Source organism: Solea solea, chromosome 13, assembly GCF_958295425.1.
Source record: "Solea solea chromosome 13, fSolSol10.1, whole genome shotgun sequence".
NCBI lineage: Eukaryota > Metazoa > Chordata > Actinopteri > Pleuronectiformes > Soleidae > Solea > Solea solea.
The window spans coordinates 6,149,171-6,165,375 of NC_081146.1; the positions used below are offsets into that span (position 1 = coordinate 6,149,171).

Here is a 16,205-nt window from a genome sequence, read left to right on the forward strand (position 1 = left end):
TCCGTGCAGGGAGTTAGCTGCTGTGTGAGTCTTCAGCACTGCCACAAAGCCAGATAATAAATATCTATAATAAATATCATTATTATTGGGCCAATCTCCCCCAATAACAGAGCCTCAGTGAAAGATGGCACAAGGGACTGAGATGGATAATTGATTATTGAGAGGGCTGACAGAGAGAGGGAGGGAGGCAAAGTTAATAAAAAACTAATAAAAAAGACAAGGAATTCAGAAAGAACACGGGCTTTAGCTGGATCAGCTGCTTGTTCGCTAAAGGAAGGAAAGAAGGAAAGAAAGGGAAGACGGTGGAGGGATGCAGGAAGTAGAAGTATGGAGATAGTGGTTTACAGTGGTGGTGGCCTGCCACACTGCCTTAGTGTGTGTGGTTTTTTCTGTCTCCATTTGTGTATGTGTGTGTGATTGAGTATCTGAATTTAAGTTTTATCACTTTGGGACTTTTTTTGTGCAACTATGAATTGGCATCGACGGCTGAACACACACACACACAGGGAGAGATAGTGTGTGTGTGTGTGTGTGGGGGGGGGGGGGGGGGGGGGGGGGGCGACACTTTTTCCTTTGCCCTGCGTGTGTGTCTTCTTGGATTGATTGAATCTTTGTTGAATCTGAACTCTGGTTGAGATCCAAAGCCTGCACAACCTTGCACCTTCTCACACATCGCCACCACCCAGGACACCCTAACCACACTCCAATCCTTACACACACACACACACACACACACACACACACACACACAGACTAAAAAAGACACCAACAAACAAACCTCATAAAAGCCCATGCATCATATCCATATTATCTTGACAAATCTATACATCATGTCAGAGCATGGCTTTATGTGAATATTGCATCTTGCTGTGTGTTATTGCTGTATGTGTGTGTGTGTACAGAGAGGATATTGGACATTGGCACTTTGTGCTGCCGGGTTGAGATGGGACAAGCGACGGACAGAGAGAGAGAGAGAGGGAGAGAGAGGGAGAGAGAGGGAGAGAGAGCATGATGTCCATTCTAATGGGGCCTTGTTAGGCCGCTGACAGAGCCAGGAACGCCACTGTTGGTTGCTATTGATTCTCGACCGACGCCGTTATTTATGAGTGAGAATTTAATTCAACCACCTCGTTTGTCAACATGACATCACCATTTAGCTACGACCATGACATGGATGTGAACACCCGCAGATGAGCTGAGTCTCACACACACACACACACACACACACACACAGTCTTTATCCCCCTCGCCCTGCCCTTAACCATTTCAAATAAATGCCTCATCCATACAAACCCTGTTTCTACCCCTGACCCTAAACCTGAGGCTTCTTTCACATGAACATGAGCAGCTTCAGTCTGGATTTGTAAGCCCAAGTGAAGCCACTGAAAACAGGCCATGGTTGTTGTGCTCTGTGGTGTTTTACCGCCCCTGCGTCACCCGTGTGTGAAGTGTGATGTCACAGATGCTCCAGTGACAAATGACTGTTTTGTGTCGTTGGCTTTCACACCGTCTTTCAAATGATCACTGTGTGATCTGGTTGATTAGAATAAAAAAAAATATGGAGCACTGCCTTAAGTTATATAACGTGGGGTTTGCTACAAACATTAATAGAAGAGAGACGACATATTTACTCGTGTCTCGCGTCCGTCCCCACTAATGCTGATCTGAACCGAGGCCAGTAAAATCCTGAGTGCTTTGCAGAGTCATTTCACCCGGGAGTGAATGACAATTAAACACATTCTCGTCCAGGATTAAATTATATTTTGACCTGTGGGAATTGGGGTATAATAATGAACCCTTTAATGTTGTGAGGACCTGCAAAAATGTCAAAATGTCCTCACAACCATAGAGAGACAAGCAAAAATGTAGAGAAAAGGCTGAGTAATGGCTCTCTTTTTTCTCTCACACAGGTTCCGTTCATTTTGACACGGCCTAAATAGTGTTATCCTAACTTTAACCATCACTAGTTAATAACCTAACCCTAACCTTAACCTGACCACACCTCAAATCGTATCCCTAAACTTCAGAAATGAGGTTCTGCCTCATTAGGACCTGGTTTTAATCTCTATGAGGACTCCCAGTCCTGACAAAGTCAGTGTTTGTGGCAGAACATGTCTTTAAGAGGGAACAAATACAAGCACACACTCTCCCTCTGTCTGTGTGTGTGTGTGTGTGTGTGTGTGTGTATGACAGGTAGTTGGAACATGCAGCTGCCGTTTTTTCTGCATCTCGTCCAATAACAATGATTTTTGTTCAATATTCAGACACTGCATTTTCTACCGGGCAAATTAATCACTCCGAGTGAATAACAGGCAATTACCAAGAGTGCAATAAAGACTAATATGACTAATGCATGACCCATGTTATGACTAATGCATAGCCCAAGGATACTTCTGATTGGATAAATATTTCATGCCACATCCTGACCCCACAGCACATGACATGGAAAACATGTTGTGCTGAAGAATTGAACAAATTGCCCCCTATGAATATATTTGTAACTAGTAGTGTATACGACAGTGTCACCAGACCAAACTGCCTGAAACACAGCATTGACATCCCATCATGAACAGTATCCCCGCAGGTTAACGCTGTTGTCGTAAAAGCCCTCATTTAAAGATTTAAAGCAAGTGTCGCTGGAAAATGAACGTCAGTAAAAAAAAAAATGCAAACTAGACACAGAAGAGCAAAGATGACTGCACAATTATATTCACTGGTTTTTATTTGGCTCAAGTGAAAGAGGAGGAGGGAAGGATATTTTAATAAAGGTGTTTCAATTATACATAGGCAAAATGTTGGTTATTTTGTTTAATTTATTGTAAAATCAGCAATAACTAAATTTGTTTTCATTTGTTACGATGTAACAATTCTTCAGAATATTCAGAACAACAAGATTTATTTACCTACATTGAAATAACAGACATTGGTGTGATGATTGACAGTGTGTACAGTACGCTGTCCACCTAAAAGCGTCCGTAATCGTTGAACTTTGCTGTACAGTGTTACAGTATTTCTCTATGTGAAAAAACCTGAGGGAGAGGGGGAGAGAGAGGGAGAGGGGGAGAGAGAGAGAGAATTTTAGAAAAGCATTTTTCACAACAGCAGAACTAACATTCAGCCTAGAAAACAATGGAATGAGCTATATATGTCTGTATAGATTGGGTTGGGCCTTGATGGGGAAGGAGGTGCACAATCAGGACCAGTGGGTCCCCAATGAGAACAGTCCAGCGGGGGTTATTGGCTGGAGCTGCCCCCCAAGGGAGATCTCTCTCTCTCTCTCTCTCTCCCTCCCTCCCTCTCTCCCTCTCTCCCGCTCTCTCTCCCTCTGTCTCTGGACCCGTGGGTTATTCCAAGTCCTTGTGGAGTGAATCTGCAGAGACCAGCTCACTGTGGGGGCCGTATAGAATGAAACACACAGAAGGAGGCTGTCCAATGATTTCAGATGGTCAGTCACAGACAGACACAGAGATAAAGGGCAGCGATGTCATCAGCAGGTGTCACGACCTTTGTGTGTGTGTGTGTTTGATTGTGAGTGCGTGTGTTTGTGTATTTTACTCGTCCGGATCGTTTGGAGGGGAGATGATGAGGCAAAACTGGACATTTTAATTGGGTGAAAAATAAATCAAAATTCAGCACCGTGCTGCAAGAGAGACAAAAGACAAGAGACAGGAAGTTCCATCCTCCCCTAAAAGTTTAAAGTTCTACCACTTGCAGTGTTTTAATGGAATCCCGGCGTCGTCGTATGTTTGTAAATCATGTGAATGCCTGTTTGCTGTTGTGTTTTCGTGTAGGTCGTGGTGAAGGGAAAGAAAGAAAGAGTTTGGCCTGGAGAGTGTGTGGAGGATGAAGGGTTGGATGCTTTAGGTGTAAGCATCCCTCCTCCTCCTCCTCCTCCTCCTCACCTCCCCGTCCTCCTCTACCCCTCCAACACCATCTTATTTTCCCCTCCTTCAATCTCACACACCCTCCCTCCATCCCTCTCTTCCACAGACGCGCAGAACCACACTACATTCTACAAGAAATAATTGCTTTTGTCTGGAAGGAGTGTAGGGAGGAGGGAAAGGGGGCCGCGCATGCCTCCCTCTGTGGAGAGAAGGGGGTCTTTGAAGGACAACGAGTCACTTCTTCCTCCCCTCTCCTCTTCTTGCCTCACCCCTTGTCCTTCTCCCACTGCTTCTCTGCCTCCCTCCTTGCTATCAGGTTGTCTCCCATTCTCTCCCCCCTCCCCTCCTCGCTCTTTATCTCCTCCCTCGTTCTCTTGCTCCTTTCTTTCTTCTCCTCCTCTCTCCGCTCTCCTCCGCTCGCTGCCTTCCCCTCCTCTCCCTCTCCCTCACTGGACCTGCAGATGTCATCTGTCATACGTGAAGCGGAGGAAGAAGGACAATAAAACCTGGTTGTCTACTGGAGGGGATGACACATTTTTCATAATTAAGAAGATGCCGCTTTAGTGAGCAGCGCTCGTTTCTTAAGAGCCGGCTTGTCTGTTAATGACTGAGAAGATGACGTGTCAGGTGATGATAGGAAAATCAATTATTTCATGTACAGTTTCCATTAAAACAGGCCTAATCACCCACAGCATTAACTGAGCAGGTATTAACAGTCCTGGGGGAAAGGGCCTTTCTGGGCCCTGCTGGAGCAAGAGCTCACTCATTCCTATTGATTTGCCCGTATTGACTGCGATGTTTAAGGTATAGATTTTTCTATTTAAAAATCTATATCGACAATAATCTAGTGTGTAAGCGCCCGGCGTTGACTGATGCTGGCCTGTAATTGACAGCATGTAACATGTCGAGGGGAGGCATGCAGGGGAGTCCGGCATGCGTGGCCGGGATGGAGAGAACAAGATCCGGGATCAGTAGGGAGAGGAGGAGGAGGAGGAGGAGGAGGAGGAAGGGGGGTCATTCCACTGACACATGCATGGATTCTCTTCGTGCAGTTTTTCACACAATCAGAGGGAAATTCTTGTGCCTCACATTACTTCAAGCTAATGAGGCAGAATGGTTTATAAATAAACGTATAAAGATGAGAACACTGGACACTGAAGCCTGTGTGTCGGGGTTCACGCTGACCGTCCACGACTGTACATGTAATCTCGTTCATGTTAAATTAAAGTGAGAGCTTTGATAACTTTTGGTTTGGACAGTGTTAAGACTATGTTGACCAAATGTGAGTGATAATGAGGTGATAAATCATAAAAAGCATGAGACGTATAATTAACAAAAATGGCCACAAAATTCAAAATGGCGGACTTCCTGTTGTCTGATATGACAGGTGTCTCATCGTGAATAATCCCAGAATAAGAACATTTTAATTGGGTTCGGAATTTTTGACCTTTTGCAAAACGTGATGCGAAAACTATCGGACTATGGACTCCACTAGGTGCTTGAGCTCTAAATCTACAGTAAAAAACACAGTGTAAGGTGGATTAAGTTAAATACACATGAACTGGAGAGTAATTAAGCAACGTTGAACTTAATATTGCACAGTGAAAGTAGTATTGCACCTAATAACAAGTGTAATATTGACCATAATATTGAACGTTTGCACATGGAATAGTTAATGTAATGAAAAATAGTGTTAACTACAAATATACAAAAACTGCACAATCATATTGTACATAAGGAGTGTAATCTTGCACATGAAAGTAGTATTGCAATAGTTTCTGTAATGTTGCATATTGAAAGTGTTATTGAACATAATAATGAGTAGTAATGACGGTGTGTGTGTGTGTGTGTGTGTGGTTCCTTGCTTCTTCAGTGTTAGTGGTAACAGTAGTGGTCGCTCTTGTCTTCCTCCATGTGACTGAGGTGTGATGATGACGCGCCCTCTCGTGCTCAGGAGGGCTGATTAAAAGTACACCGCTGATGAGATAACTTAATTGAGTGCTTGCCGGTTATCCTGCTAGGTATTAACGTTAAGCACCGAGGTATCCGTGGGTTCTCTTATCGGAGCCCCATCCCCTCTGCTCAAGCAGCGCAGGATAGTAATGCACTGATCACCATTGGCATCATTATAGCCGCTGTTATTAAGAGGGGGGAGAGGGGGAAAAACCCAGAAATCAATACAGGATACCTTTTGCAGCGGTAGTGAAAACGAGGGGAGATGTGGAGGTGGGGAGGTGGGAGTAAGGGGGGGCGGTGATGAGGGGGAGGGATGGAGGGAGGTGCGGGGGTGTGGTGGTGGTGGTGGAGGTGGTGGTGATGTGTGAGTAGTAGCGGGTCCTCTCTCTCGCTTCAATGTTGCGGCCAGCCCAGTGGCAGATCGCTACAATCCTGGAGGGAGCCGAGTCGAGTGAGCCGCTGGGGTTCTCCCAAATAAACACGGGGACAAACAGACAGACACAAAAAGACACACAGACGGATGGACGGAGATAGGCAAGTGTTCCGATAAAAACGCGACACCATCGCCGGATTACAGACACTGTCTCAATCCCGCTGGGTTTTTTTCCGATATTTTCAGCATATTTTTTTAAATAATTATTTTATTTTATTTATTTATTTATTCGCTCAATTTATTTATTTTATTTATCTATCGATTGATTGCGTTTTAATTACTGCCTTGTGACAGGGAGCGAGGGAGGAGGAGCGTCAGGGCCAAGCGCGCGCGTTGTGTTGGTGTGTGCGTGTGTGTGTGTGTGTGTTAGTGAGTGTGTGTGTTTGTGTTTTCCTGCACTTATTCGTTTATTTTCTTGACTATAGCTTCTTCTTCTTTTTTTAAAAAAGAGAAAGAAAAAAAGACGGACGTTGTTTTAAAAACATGTGCTCGAGACGCGTTGCGCATCTTTGCGCGAGCGGATGAATGTCCTTCTATACAGTATTTATATGTATATACATATACATGTAGCCTTCATGCAAAGCAGAGAGGAGAGGCAGCGCGTGCAGCTAGAGACCAAATACAATAGATCAAACCAAATAGTGCAAGGAAATCCAAAAAAAGACTTTATATCTAACTCCGCTGGCCTTTTTACCACTGTTTTCTACGTGTTTCATTCTTTATTGTGGTGTTTTCAATAGCAACGCTGAATACCAAAGCTACACAAACACGCCGGTGATGCTACAGCGACTGTTCTGCCTTTTTCACACGTTTGTATATGAAACACTTGAGTGAAAGAGGAACAAATAAGCTCTAGATTTACTCAAGGAGAAGAAGGTTGGAGCAGGACAAAGGTCACACACAGAGAGACACCCGCCGCACACACACAGGTGACACTCAGCTTTTTTTCACGCGTCAAGAATAGGCCTGTCATTGTAACACAACTTTTCCTGCAGCGTGCAGAAGTGAGCTGTGATCTCCTCTCCGTCCATCTGTCTGTGTATGTGTGCGTGTCTGCTGCTCTCACACCTTCTATGCACATTCACACCTAAACTAAAGCTCCACCACCAAAAAAAAACCCCGCCACATATGTAAAGAAAAGTGCACGTGCAGCAGTTCGGGGCTACATGTGTACACACCTAACGGCGACTGTAGCGAGCTGTCCACGCCGAATATTCCCCCCCCCCCCTCCCCGCACACACACAAAGCCAAAGCTGTTTACGAGAGAGACACGGACCGAGACCGAGAAGCTCCAGAAGAGGACACCGCTCGTTTCTGCTCAAGTTCTGACACATTATTCGCATCAAAACAAGACGCCGGAGGAGGAAGATCATGTTTGTTCCCTTGCCGGTGCCGTTCGTGTTTCAGAGAACTGCCCCTGACCTCAACGCCTGGCGTCTCAAGTCTCCTCTGGCTCTCCGCTCCAACTCCGGTAAGACATCTTTTCCTCCCTCTCCTCCTCTCTTCCTCCTCCCTTCCTCCTCTCCTCCTCTGCCCTCTCCCTGCTACACCTCCTCCATGTCGGTCAGCCATGCAGACCCGCCCTGCCTTCTCTTCGCTCGGTGCCGATGCTCTTGTAACGGATGAGTGAGAGCTGTCGGCGCGCACGCACGCACGCACACACACACACGCACACACACACACTCACTCCTCCGGCTCCTTGTGAAGAGTCCTTTACACCTGCGGAGCGCTCCTTCAAATAAAAATATGCTCTCCCATAAAGGCCGGCGTGTCCAAACACAAAATGTCCATTCTTGCTGTGTCCACTCTCCTCCACTTCCATCCATGCGTTTGTTAATCTCCACGCCCGCGTGTGTGTTTCCCTTCTCCGGGTATTTTTCCCCCTTTTTTCCTCTCCTGTCTTCCGTCTCCATCCTTCCCCTCTCCTCCACTGCCTGCGCCTGAGCCTCAGCCTCCGTCTCTCCCCAACTAGACTCTCGGCAGGCTGGGAATATTCATGCCAACTTATCGATCCTGTGGAGATCGATTCCTGGGGCCGGTGGTGGAAAGCAGGGAGAGAGGGAGATAGAAGGAGAGTGTGTAGGAGCACGGAGGCACGGGAGGAGGAGAAAACGCTGTTGTTGTTTCTTTAGTATTCCACTGTTGTGTTTTTGTGCTTTATTTGTGTGGATGGTGCGTCTGTGACTCTTGTTTGAGCTCTGAACATCACTGCCTGCTCGGACCTGCAGGTTTGTTCTGGGGGAAAACACTCGCCTCTTTTCTTTTTGTAAACAGTAAACATTAGCAGTGGAGAGAGAGACTAGATCTCATCCCTCTGTCCCGTTCCTGCTGGGCTGCTGGTCGGTTGAAAGCAGAGGGAGAGAGGGATGGAGGGGGAGGGAGGGAGGCTACAGAGAGAGAGGGGGAGAGCTGGCTGCATGACTCTGAGGCGCCGTCTGCGTTTCATCTGCGCTGAAGCGGAATAAAAGCAGGACGCATGGTGGGAGCAGCCAGGGCCGCTTCACTGTGTCACACACTGGTCGTTGTGAGAGATCAGTTCAGCTTCCAGTGTTTCTCAGTCATGCAACAGCTGCTCATGCGTTTCAGAGGGGGAAGAACGTGCGCTTCCTGTTTACACTGACTGCAGAGTCTGAGGGAAGTGATGGGGAATGTCAGGGGAGGCCGATGGGCTTCAACTCTCCCCATCAGTGAGTAACTGGGCCTAAATGTGAACAGGTGTGCACCTGTTCAGCCACACGGTTCAATTCTGATTCAGTCCAGATCCTATTTGCCAGTTCACAATCAATTACTTTCAGAGTCTTGCACGTGACTTTCATGTGCAGATTGTCCTCTGAGACGACGCTGATGACGTTGATGGGCAAAGAGAGTCAAAAAGTCACATGATCGTTTTTATTCATGTCAAATCTAGTGACACAAGTCTGATTTGAAAATCAGATTTCTGTGTGCACATAGTCCTGGAGAAATCTGACATTATTCACATCAACAACAACAAAAATCCTGATTTGATTCACTTACAGGTCCAGCACGTAAGAATTAGTGACATCTAATGGTGAGACCGTGACAAACAAACAGAGACCTCCTCCACACTCGTCTTTCTTTCCCCTAGCGCGCCACTGAACTACGATGGCCTTCACATACCAGAGAGAATGTACTAGGGCTGTAAAGTCCTGGTCCACTGGTCGATTAATGAGTCCATACATTCTGGTTCGACTCAAATTCTGATAAGTCAGAATAATAAGTCTTGCCGTGTTGATTTCATACAGTCTTTGGTTAATTTGATTTCACCTGGAGGAACGTATCAAATGCTAATGGTGTTACCTGTTCCACAGGTAACATTATAGCCCCCTTGTTTACAGTATTTTGGATTAGCCCAACCCACATGAGACAGAAAGATTAAAGAACGTCAGGTGGCTTTATTTAATTTTGAGCGTTTCACTTTAGGCAACAGTCAGTCGTCCTGTAACATCCATGTCAAAGACATCGGCAGTGTGGCAGCATTTTACAAAAATAGATGGTGATAAAAAAGTCAAATGCAAAGTTTGCCAGCAACAGTTTGCATATCACAGCTCGACTACAAACAAGCTAACTTATCTTCGTCCGTTTTGAGTACATGATCATATCAGAATTAGCATATTTCAATGTTTAGTCGAATAATCATTGATTCGCTCTGTGTGAGGACATGCACAGAGACAAATCGCTATGATATTACCCCCCGATAGTCGATTTTGAGTCGAAATTTCAGAGCTTCAGTCGACCAAGAATTTCTTTGGTTGATTACAGCAGTTGATGCAGCTGACCGTACACTCTCTCTGCTGATTCCTCCTCTTGTTTAGTTGGTTTATGTGCTGGGTTTGTGTGGCCGGAGCCAGTTTCAAAATGTGGGCTGCACATGTCAGGTCAAGATAAGGCAAAGGCCTAAGAGGCGTATTTTTAATGCTACACTTACATACACAAACATACTAAATGTTACTCGACCTTTAAGCCTGCTAGTGTGAACATAGCCTCAGCTGGTAGACAGACTCTTACAGGACCAGTCCTCTTCCCCCTGGAGCACAGCTCCCCTTTCATTTCCAGATCAGTTCAAGCCCATTTGATTTCAGAGATGCCAGGCATCACCCTTACTCCACATACTCAGTCAGCAGTGCACAGCATGTGACGGTGAGGGGACAGGTGATAGAGTGGGAGAGAAAAAGAGAGCAGAGGGATGAGAGGGAGACCTGTTACCCACCATATCTCTAGAGATATATACACAGAAGAGAGGGGAGAGGGATGGTGGTGGTGGGGGGTTGGAGGGGTTGCTCGATGCCAAGGAGCGGGGAACCGGGGAGGAGGAGTTTTCACGCCCCGCACGTTGAAAAATGGTGAATGTCAGAATGAGATAAAAAAAATGTGGAAGGAGAGAGCGGGAGAGAGGGAGAAGCGGGTGAAAGTAAGAGGAGATGACAGAGTGAAAAACGAGGAGGGAGAGGAAAACCTAGTTTGAGCTTGAGAGGTGAGGGTAAACCTCAGATGAGCCATTATGTTGCCGTGTCCCGGGCCAAGGCCAGCATCTGAATAAGCTGGCAAAGTGATGGGATGTGTACACAGGCTGCTTAGATGGTGGGATAACAGGGATTCACAATGCTATGCTGATTTTATTCCGTTTTGATAACGTGGTACAAGGTGCTGTCCTTTTCAAACCTGGAGTATTTGTCGCTAAAAGGGAGCAGGGACTGAAACTAATTTCTTGGAAACAGCAAGGGGCGACATCATAATATAGTTTTTACTCTGAAATATTGACATAAAGCAGGTGTACTCCAGTCTGCCTTGTTGTGTCCTTGAGCTCTAATCTCACTGTCTCAGCCTCCACTGGATGTTCAAAGACATTTTAATAGGGGCGCAAGAAAATATCAAAACAATATCAAGATATTTCATGGCATGATACTGCACTGATTCTGTAGAAGTCTCCAACCACTGGTTGGCCGCTGCTGTTCGGAAATTTGACTCCTCCTCTTCCTTCCAATCCTCTAATTTTTTTTAAAACTGACAATTTTGTATATGTTGCCATAAATGGTATCGTCACCACTATATTGGGATGTGTATCGTATTGTGTTGCCAGATTCATGCCAACACGCACACACTTGCACACCGTCCTTTTTTGTTGTTGTTTTGTGTGTGTGTGTGGGGGGGGGCGGGGCTCTTGACTCTCAGTTAACTCGTCTCTTTGACTCGTGGCGGCTCCTTGACTCCTTGGAGTTTGAGCTCCGTGCTCGGGGGTCAGAGGTCCCAGCACAAGTGTTTGACTCAGCCCCACCTGACCCTTCTTTGCCCCCTGTGTTTTCATTCTCTTTCATGTTACAACAGGCCTCCAGCACTTATACACAACCCCTGTGGGGACTCGCACACACACACACACACACACACACACACACACGCACGCATTGTGATGAAACAGACAGACCATCATATAACATGGAACAAGCGTGTCTGACCATTTTCCACCTGGATAGCAGGCCGTTCTGTAACTGATCCATGTTTTGTTCTATTTTTAATGGCATTGTGTCTGCACAGGCACGGGTCAACGCCACCGCTTTGTGTGTGTGTGTGTGTGTGTGTGTGTGTAGTAAAGTGGTTAGCTAAGCCATCAGCATTAACTGATGTATGAAAGTTTAATGGGACATCGAGGAAAAACCTCAGGTTTCCCACGCAGTGAATGGTTTTATATGATGTGATATGATGGGACATCATCAGGAGATGCGTTCTCTCTCTCACACACACACACCCAGATTCAGCCCATCTCAGCTATGCACCTTCTGTCACACGCCATTAAACACCATCACCAAATACACTGACTCTCTCTCACTCACAGAGTTGAGACTCTCGTGAGGTGCTTTGTTTCTCCAGTCTTTGTCCATTATCCACCGCGTCTGTGCTTCACTTTCAAGAACGTGTGTAAAAGAAAACGACAAAGAAAAAGGTCTTCGATTACTACATGATGTGAGACCACGCATGTGTTCACCCGTTCACTCTGTGTGTGACAAATCAAGAGACAGTGTCCAAATATGTGCATTTGTGCGTGTGTGTGTGTGTGTGTGTGTGTATGTACAAGCATGAGCCCATGTGCAAACTAGTGTGCGTACGTATAGATCGGCTTGTGGAGGGGGAGCGTGCAAGTCGCAGTGTTAACATGATTGCAAATGACAAAATGTCAACCTGGGTTTGTTAGCAACATAATGGGGAATCAATAGACACGAGAAAGATGTCAATACTACATGCTTTATTGCATTAAGCTACCTCTCTTCCTCTCTGTTGCCCTCTCTCTCTCTCTCCCTCTCTCTCCTCTTCTTTCCCCTTTCCCTCCCACTCTCGCCTGATCTCTGTCACAATACAATTCTCTCTCCCTGCTCTCCTCTCCCTGTGGTAGTTGAATTAGATTGCAGTATATGAGCCAGCCACAAGGTTGTGAATGCAGCGCGCTGATGGCAGAATGCTTCAGGAGCTAATTTACCGTCGGCCCGTCTATTTACGTATATTAGGCTCTTATAGATATCCCTCAATGCACTGTGACAACCTGACGGACCCGAAGGAGCCACAGACATGTTGTGTTTAAATCAGCCTTCACGTAGACACGAGACTTAAAGAATTATCCCGACCCATACCAGGAAAATCATCGAAAGTTTGTGTGTTTCTTGACACTATATCATAGTGCGTGTGTGTGAACTGCTTTTATATTTATGTGCTTCAAGTGACAATATTCTATTAAAATTGATGAAGGGCACTTGGGGATTAAACCGGTGACACGGCGTTGTATTAAACCAAACAAATCCAGGCTGTAAGTGTGTAATGATAACGTATGTTATTTGTGTTGCAGCAGGGTTTGAAAAATCCTCCTAATCCTATTAACTGTTTACCTTTTAATGGATTCGGACAGGTGCGTATATGTGTCCGTAGTTTGTATATATATATGCCTGTGTGTGTGTGTGTGTGTGTGTGTGTGTGTGTGCGCATGTGCATGTGTGTTGGCGGAGACTAATGTAGTATTAATGCTGATGAGGTCCCACAGCTCATTAGCAGCAGTGAGTGGTATTGAGTTTCTCCTGGGGAACAAGACGGACCAACACGCACGCACACACACACACACACACACACACACATCGTCAACAACCATTAGCGTATTAATAACCTTGCACTGATACACACACTCCCACATGCACACATTCTCACCAAACAATGACCTTTACGCAAATGCTTCTAAATATACAGGCCAACAAAAGCCAAAAGCACTTAAGCTTACATCACAGCAAACAGCATGAAAACAAATGCATATATACATATGTATATATATATATATATATATATATATATATGCATTTGTTTTCATGCACTATCACGCACTAATAATCATTTTTCACAGATGGTCAGTTCATACGCTGAAACAGAGCCCAGCATTAGTTCTAATCAGAGGCCAAATGAGTGAAGCCACTTCATCAGACCAATCACCTGGAGAACACACACAGAGGGGGGTAAATGCAGTGTGTACTGTACGTGTGTGTGTGTGCATGTGTGTGTGTGTGGACTGGCAGTTAATCAACATATCAGCAGGAATAAACACATACATACCTGACTCTCGCCGGGCTATTGATTTATGATTTCACCTCCTCCCGCTGCCTTAGCTTGAGTAACGTGATGATGACGTGCAGACGGGGAAACTCCAGCGTTCTTGACCTCTACATACAGTAGTTATTCTCTGGAGTGTGTTTGTTTAGCGGTGGTGATCAGCGTTGCCTTCACCGCACGCTGCCAATCACCCACATCAGACTAGGTAGTCAAAACAAGTGTTTGAACTCCTGCTGGTCACACTGAACACTTGATTACCTGATTTTCTCCCAGCCTTCACACTCAAGTGTCCATGCGCCCTACATTCCCCTGGTCAGAGGGAACCAAGCTTGATGCAATTTCTTTGCGGCAAAACAAAAAAACAAAAAAGCCTGAATATGTTATTTGCTGGAAATGAGCGGCGAGTCATAAACACAGCAATAATGTGTTGTCGTCCACAGCTTCACGCGCTGTTCATTTTGTTGTTGATTGCTGCAGGCTGTCACCTTTGCACCCTCGCTCATGTGCCGCTACATTTAGATAATAAAAGAGGCCAATAAAATGCCCGGCTTTTGATTGGGTGGCTCCCCTTAGCCCAGCAGAGCAGAGGACTGAATGACTGGCCCTTTCTCTCCGTTTCATTTTTTGCTGATAAGATTTATGGTAATGAAGGGGCTCCTATTAACCTTTAGGGTTCTACTGCTGTCCTTCACAGTGAGGGCAGATGAGAGTGCTCACTGATTGGGTTTTGAGGCAGAGGTAGCGAACATGTCTGCTATAAACAATGTCACATCATTGCAAATGCACTGCCTGGAGTGTGCGCACACACACACACACACACACACACACACACACTAAAATGAAGACCCTCCAAAAGCAGCTCAGCTCTAAGAGAGAGCTGAATGCATGTTTAATCTCCCTCCTCTCTTTCTCCTCTCAGCATTTCCCCTTCTCTTTATCCCCTCTATCCTTCCTGCTCTCCATCCTTCTCTCGGCAGGAGCACTCTGTTCTGAAATTAATCTGTTGTACCCCACCACCTCTTCTCCCTCTCATTCCCTGGCGCAGTCTCTCCTGCTCTGCCTTTCTTTCACAAAGGCATAGTCCCACTCTTTTCTCCCCATGGCTCATGAAAGCAAAGTACGAGGGATTTTTGAAAATACCTTTGTATACTTTTTTCAAAATATGCAATTTCCTACAACTAATTTCAAACTGCTTCCATGTATCCGCCCCAACGATGTTCAATAGTTGTCTTTTTGGAGGTATAGACCCCTCCTTTTTCTGTACATGGGCTGCACCCCTCAATCCCTTTGTCTGCTTGTAAAGGGGACGAATGAAGAGGCACGGGGGGAGTGACTAAGTGACCTCTCCCGCCTCTTTCTTTTGACGCTTCCATGATCTGTCCATTTTGTCGTGCACGTCCCTTTTCCTCCCTCCTCTTTCATCCTCTTTCGTTCCCCCTTTTTTCAGGCTGGTTAAGTCGCCATGGCTATTGGCCTCATCTGCCCTGTTCTTTCTCTCTCTCTCTCTCTCTCTCTCTCACTCTTTCCCCCCCTCTCTCTTCCTGCATCTTTGGCAGCAGCAGCCTGGTTGCCAAAGTGTCTGTAGGACACATTAAGGCCCATAAAAGCCTAGTCTGCGGTCGCACTCTAAACCACCAGTCAGAGGTAGTGTAAAAGTGACTTTAAATGAGTCTGTGATTACCCTGGAACATGGAGAGATATTGAAGTGGCCAAGAAAGTGAGAGACAAGGCCATGGCATTGGAGAGAGCGGCTCCTGGATGTGTCTTGAGTCTCTTAAGGAAAATTGAACAGAAACAAACATGTGTTACAGCTGAGAGCTAAAAAAAAAAATATATATATAAAAAAATGCCACTTTAGAGGAGCAAGTAACGAAAAAGTTGCAACCAAGTTCCCTGCCCCCACCTCCACCACCTCCACCACCAGCCTGCTTGCCCCCCTCGCTCCCCTTCACCCCTTTGCCTAATTGGCCACATGCTGCCGTGAGTGACAAGTGTAATCATCAGTCAAATTATGATTGGGGGAGAAAAGGTGGAGGCAGAAGTGGGGGAACAGCAGAAGGTGGTGGACGGAGGGTGGGGCGGTTGTGGTGGGGTTGAAAGGAAGTGCTTTGATCAGAGATAGAGAGGGGGCGAGCGGGCAAACAGACCACAGAGCTACATGGAAACCTGCTGTCCACACACCTGCTGCTTCATAGACGGGCAACATTAGCACCATCACACACCAGTGAATGATGAAGCGTTCTCTGTAAACACCGTTAATCTGCACTCATTCTTCTTCCTATGCAAATAGTGTCCAACGTGACCAGCAACACACGTCCTCTGCTGGGATTACACTT

General features: G+C 45.9%; 1 protein-coding gene across 4 annotated transcripts in view; it reads left to right on the forward strand.

The window, feature by feature from the left end:
• Positions 1-16,205, forward strand: part of pou2f2b (POU class 2 homeobox 2b) — a 67,723-nt gene that overhangs the window by 16,084 nt on the left and 35,434 nt on the right. For 3 of the 4 annotated variants that reach the window (XM_058648420.1, XM_058648424.1, XM_058648425.1), the window contains exon 1: positions 7,496-7,744. The exons of the other annotated variant lie outside the window; for it this stretch is intronic. In XM_058648420.1, the coding sequence (XP_058504403.1) occupies positions 7,645-7,744 (100 nt within the window). In that variant the 5' untranslated portion in view covers positions 7,496-7,644. Of the gene's footprint in view, positions 1-7,495; positions 7,745-16,205 lie in introns of those variants that run through there. 4 annotated transcript variants of the gene reach the window in all.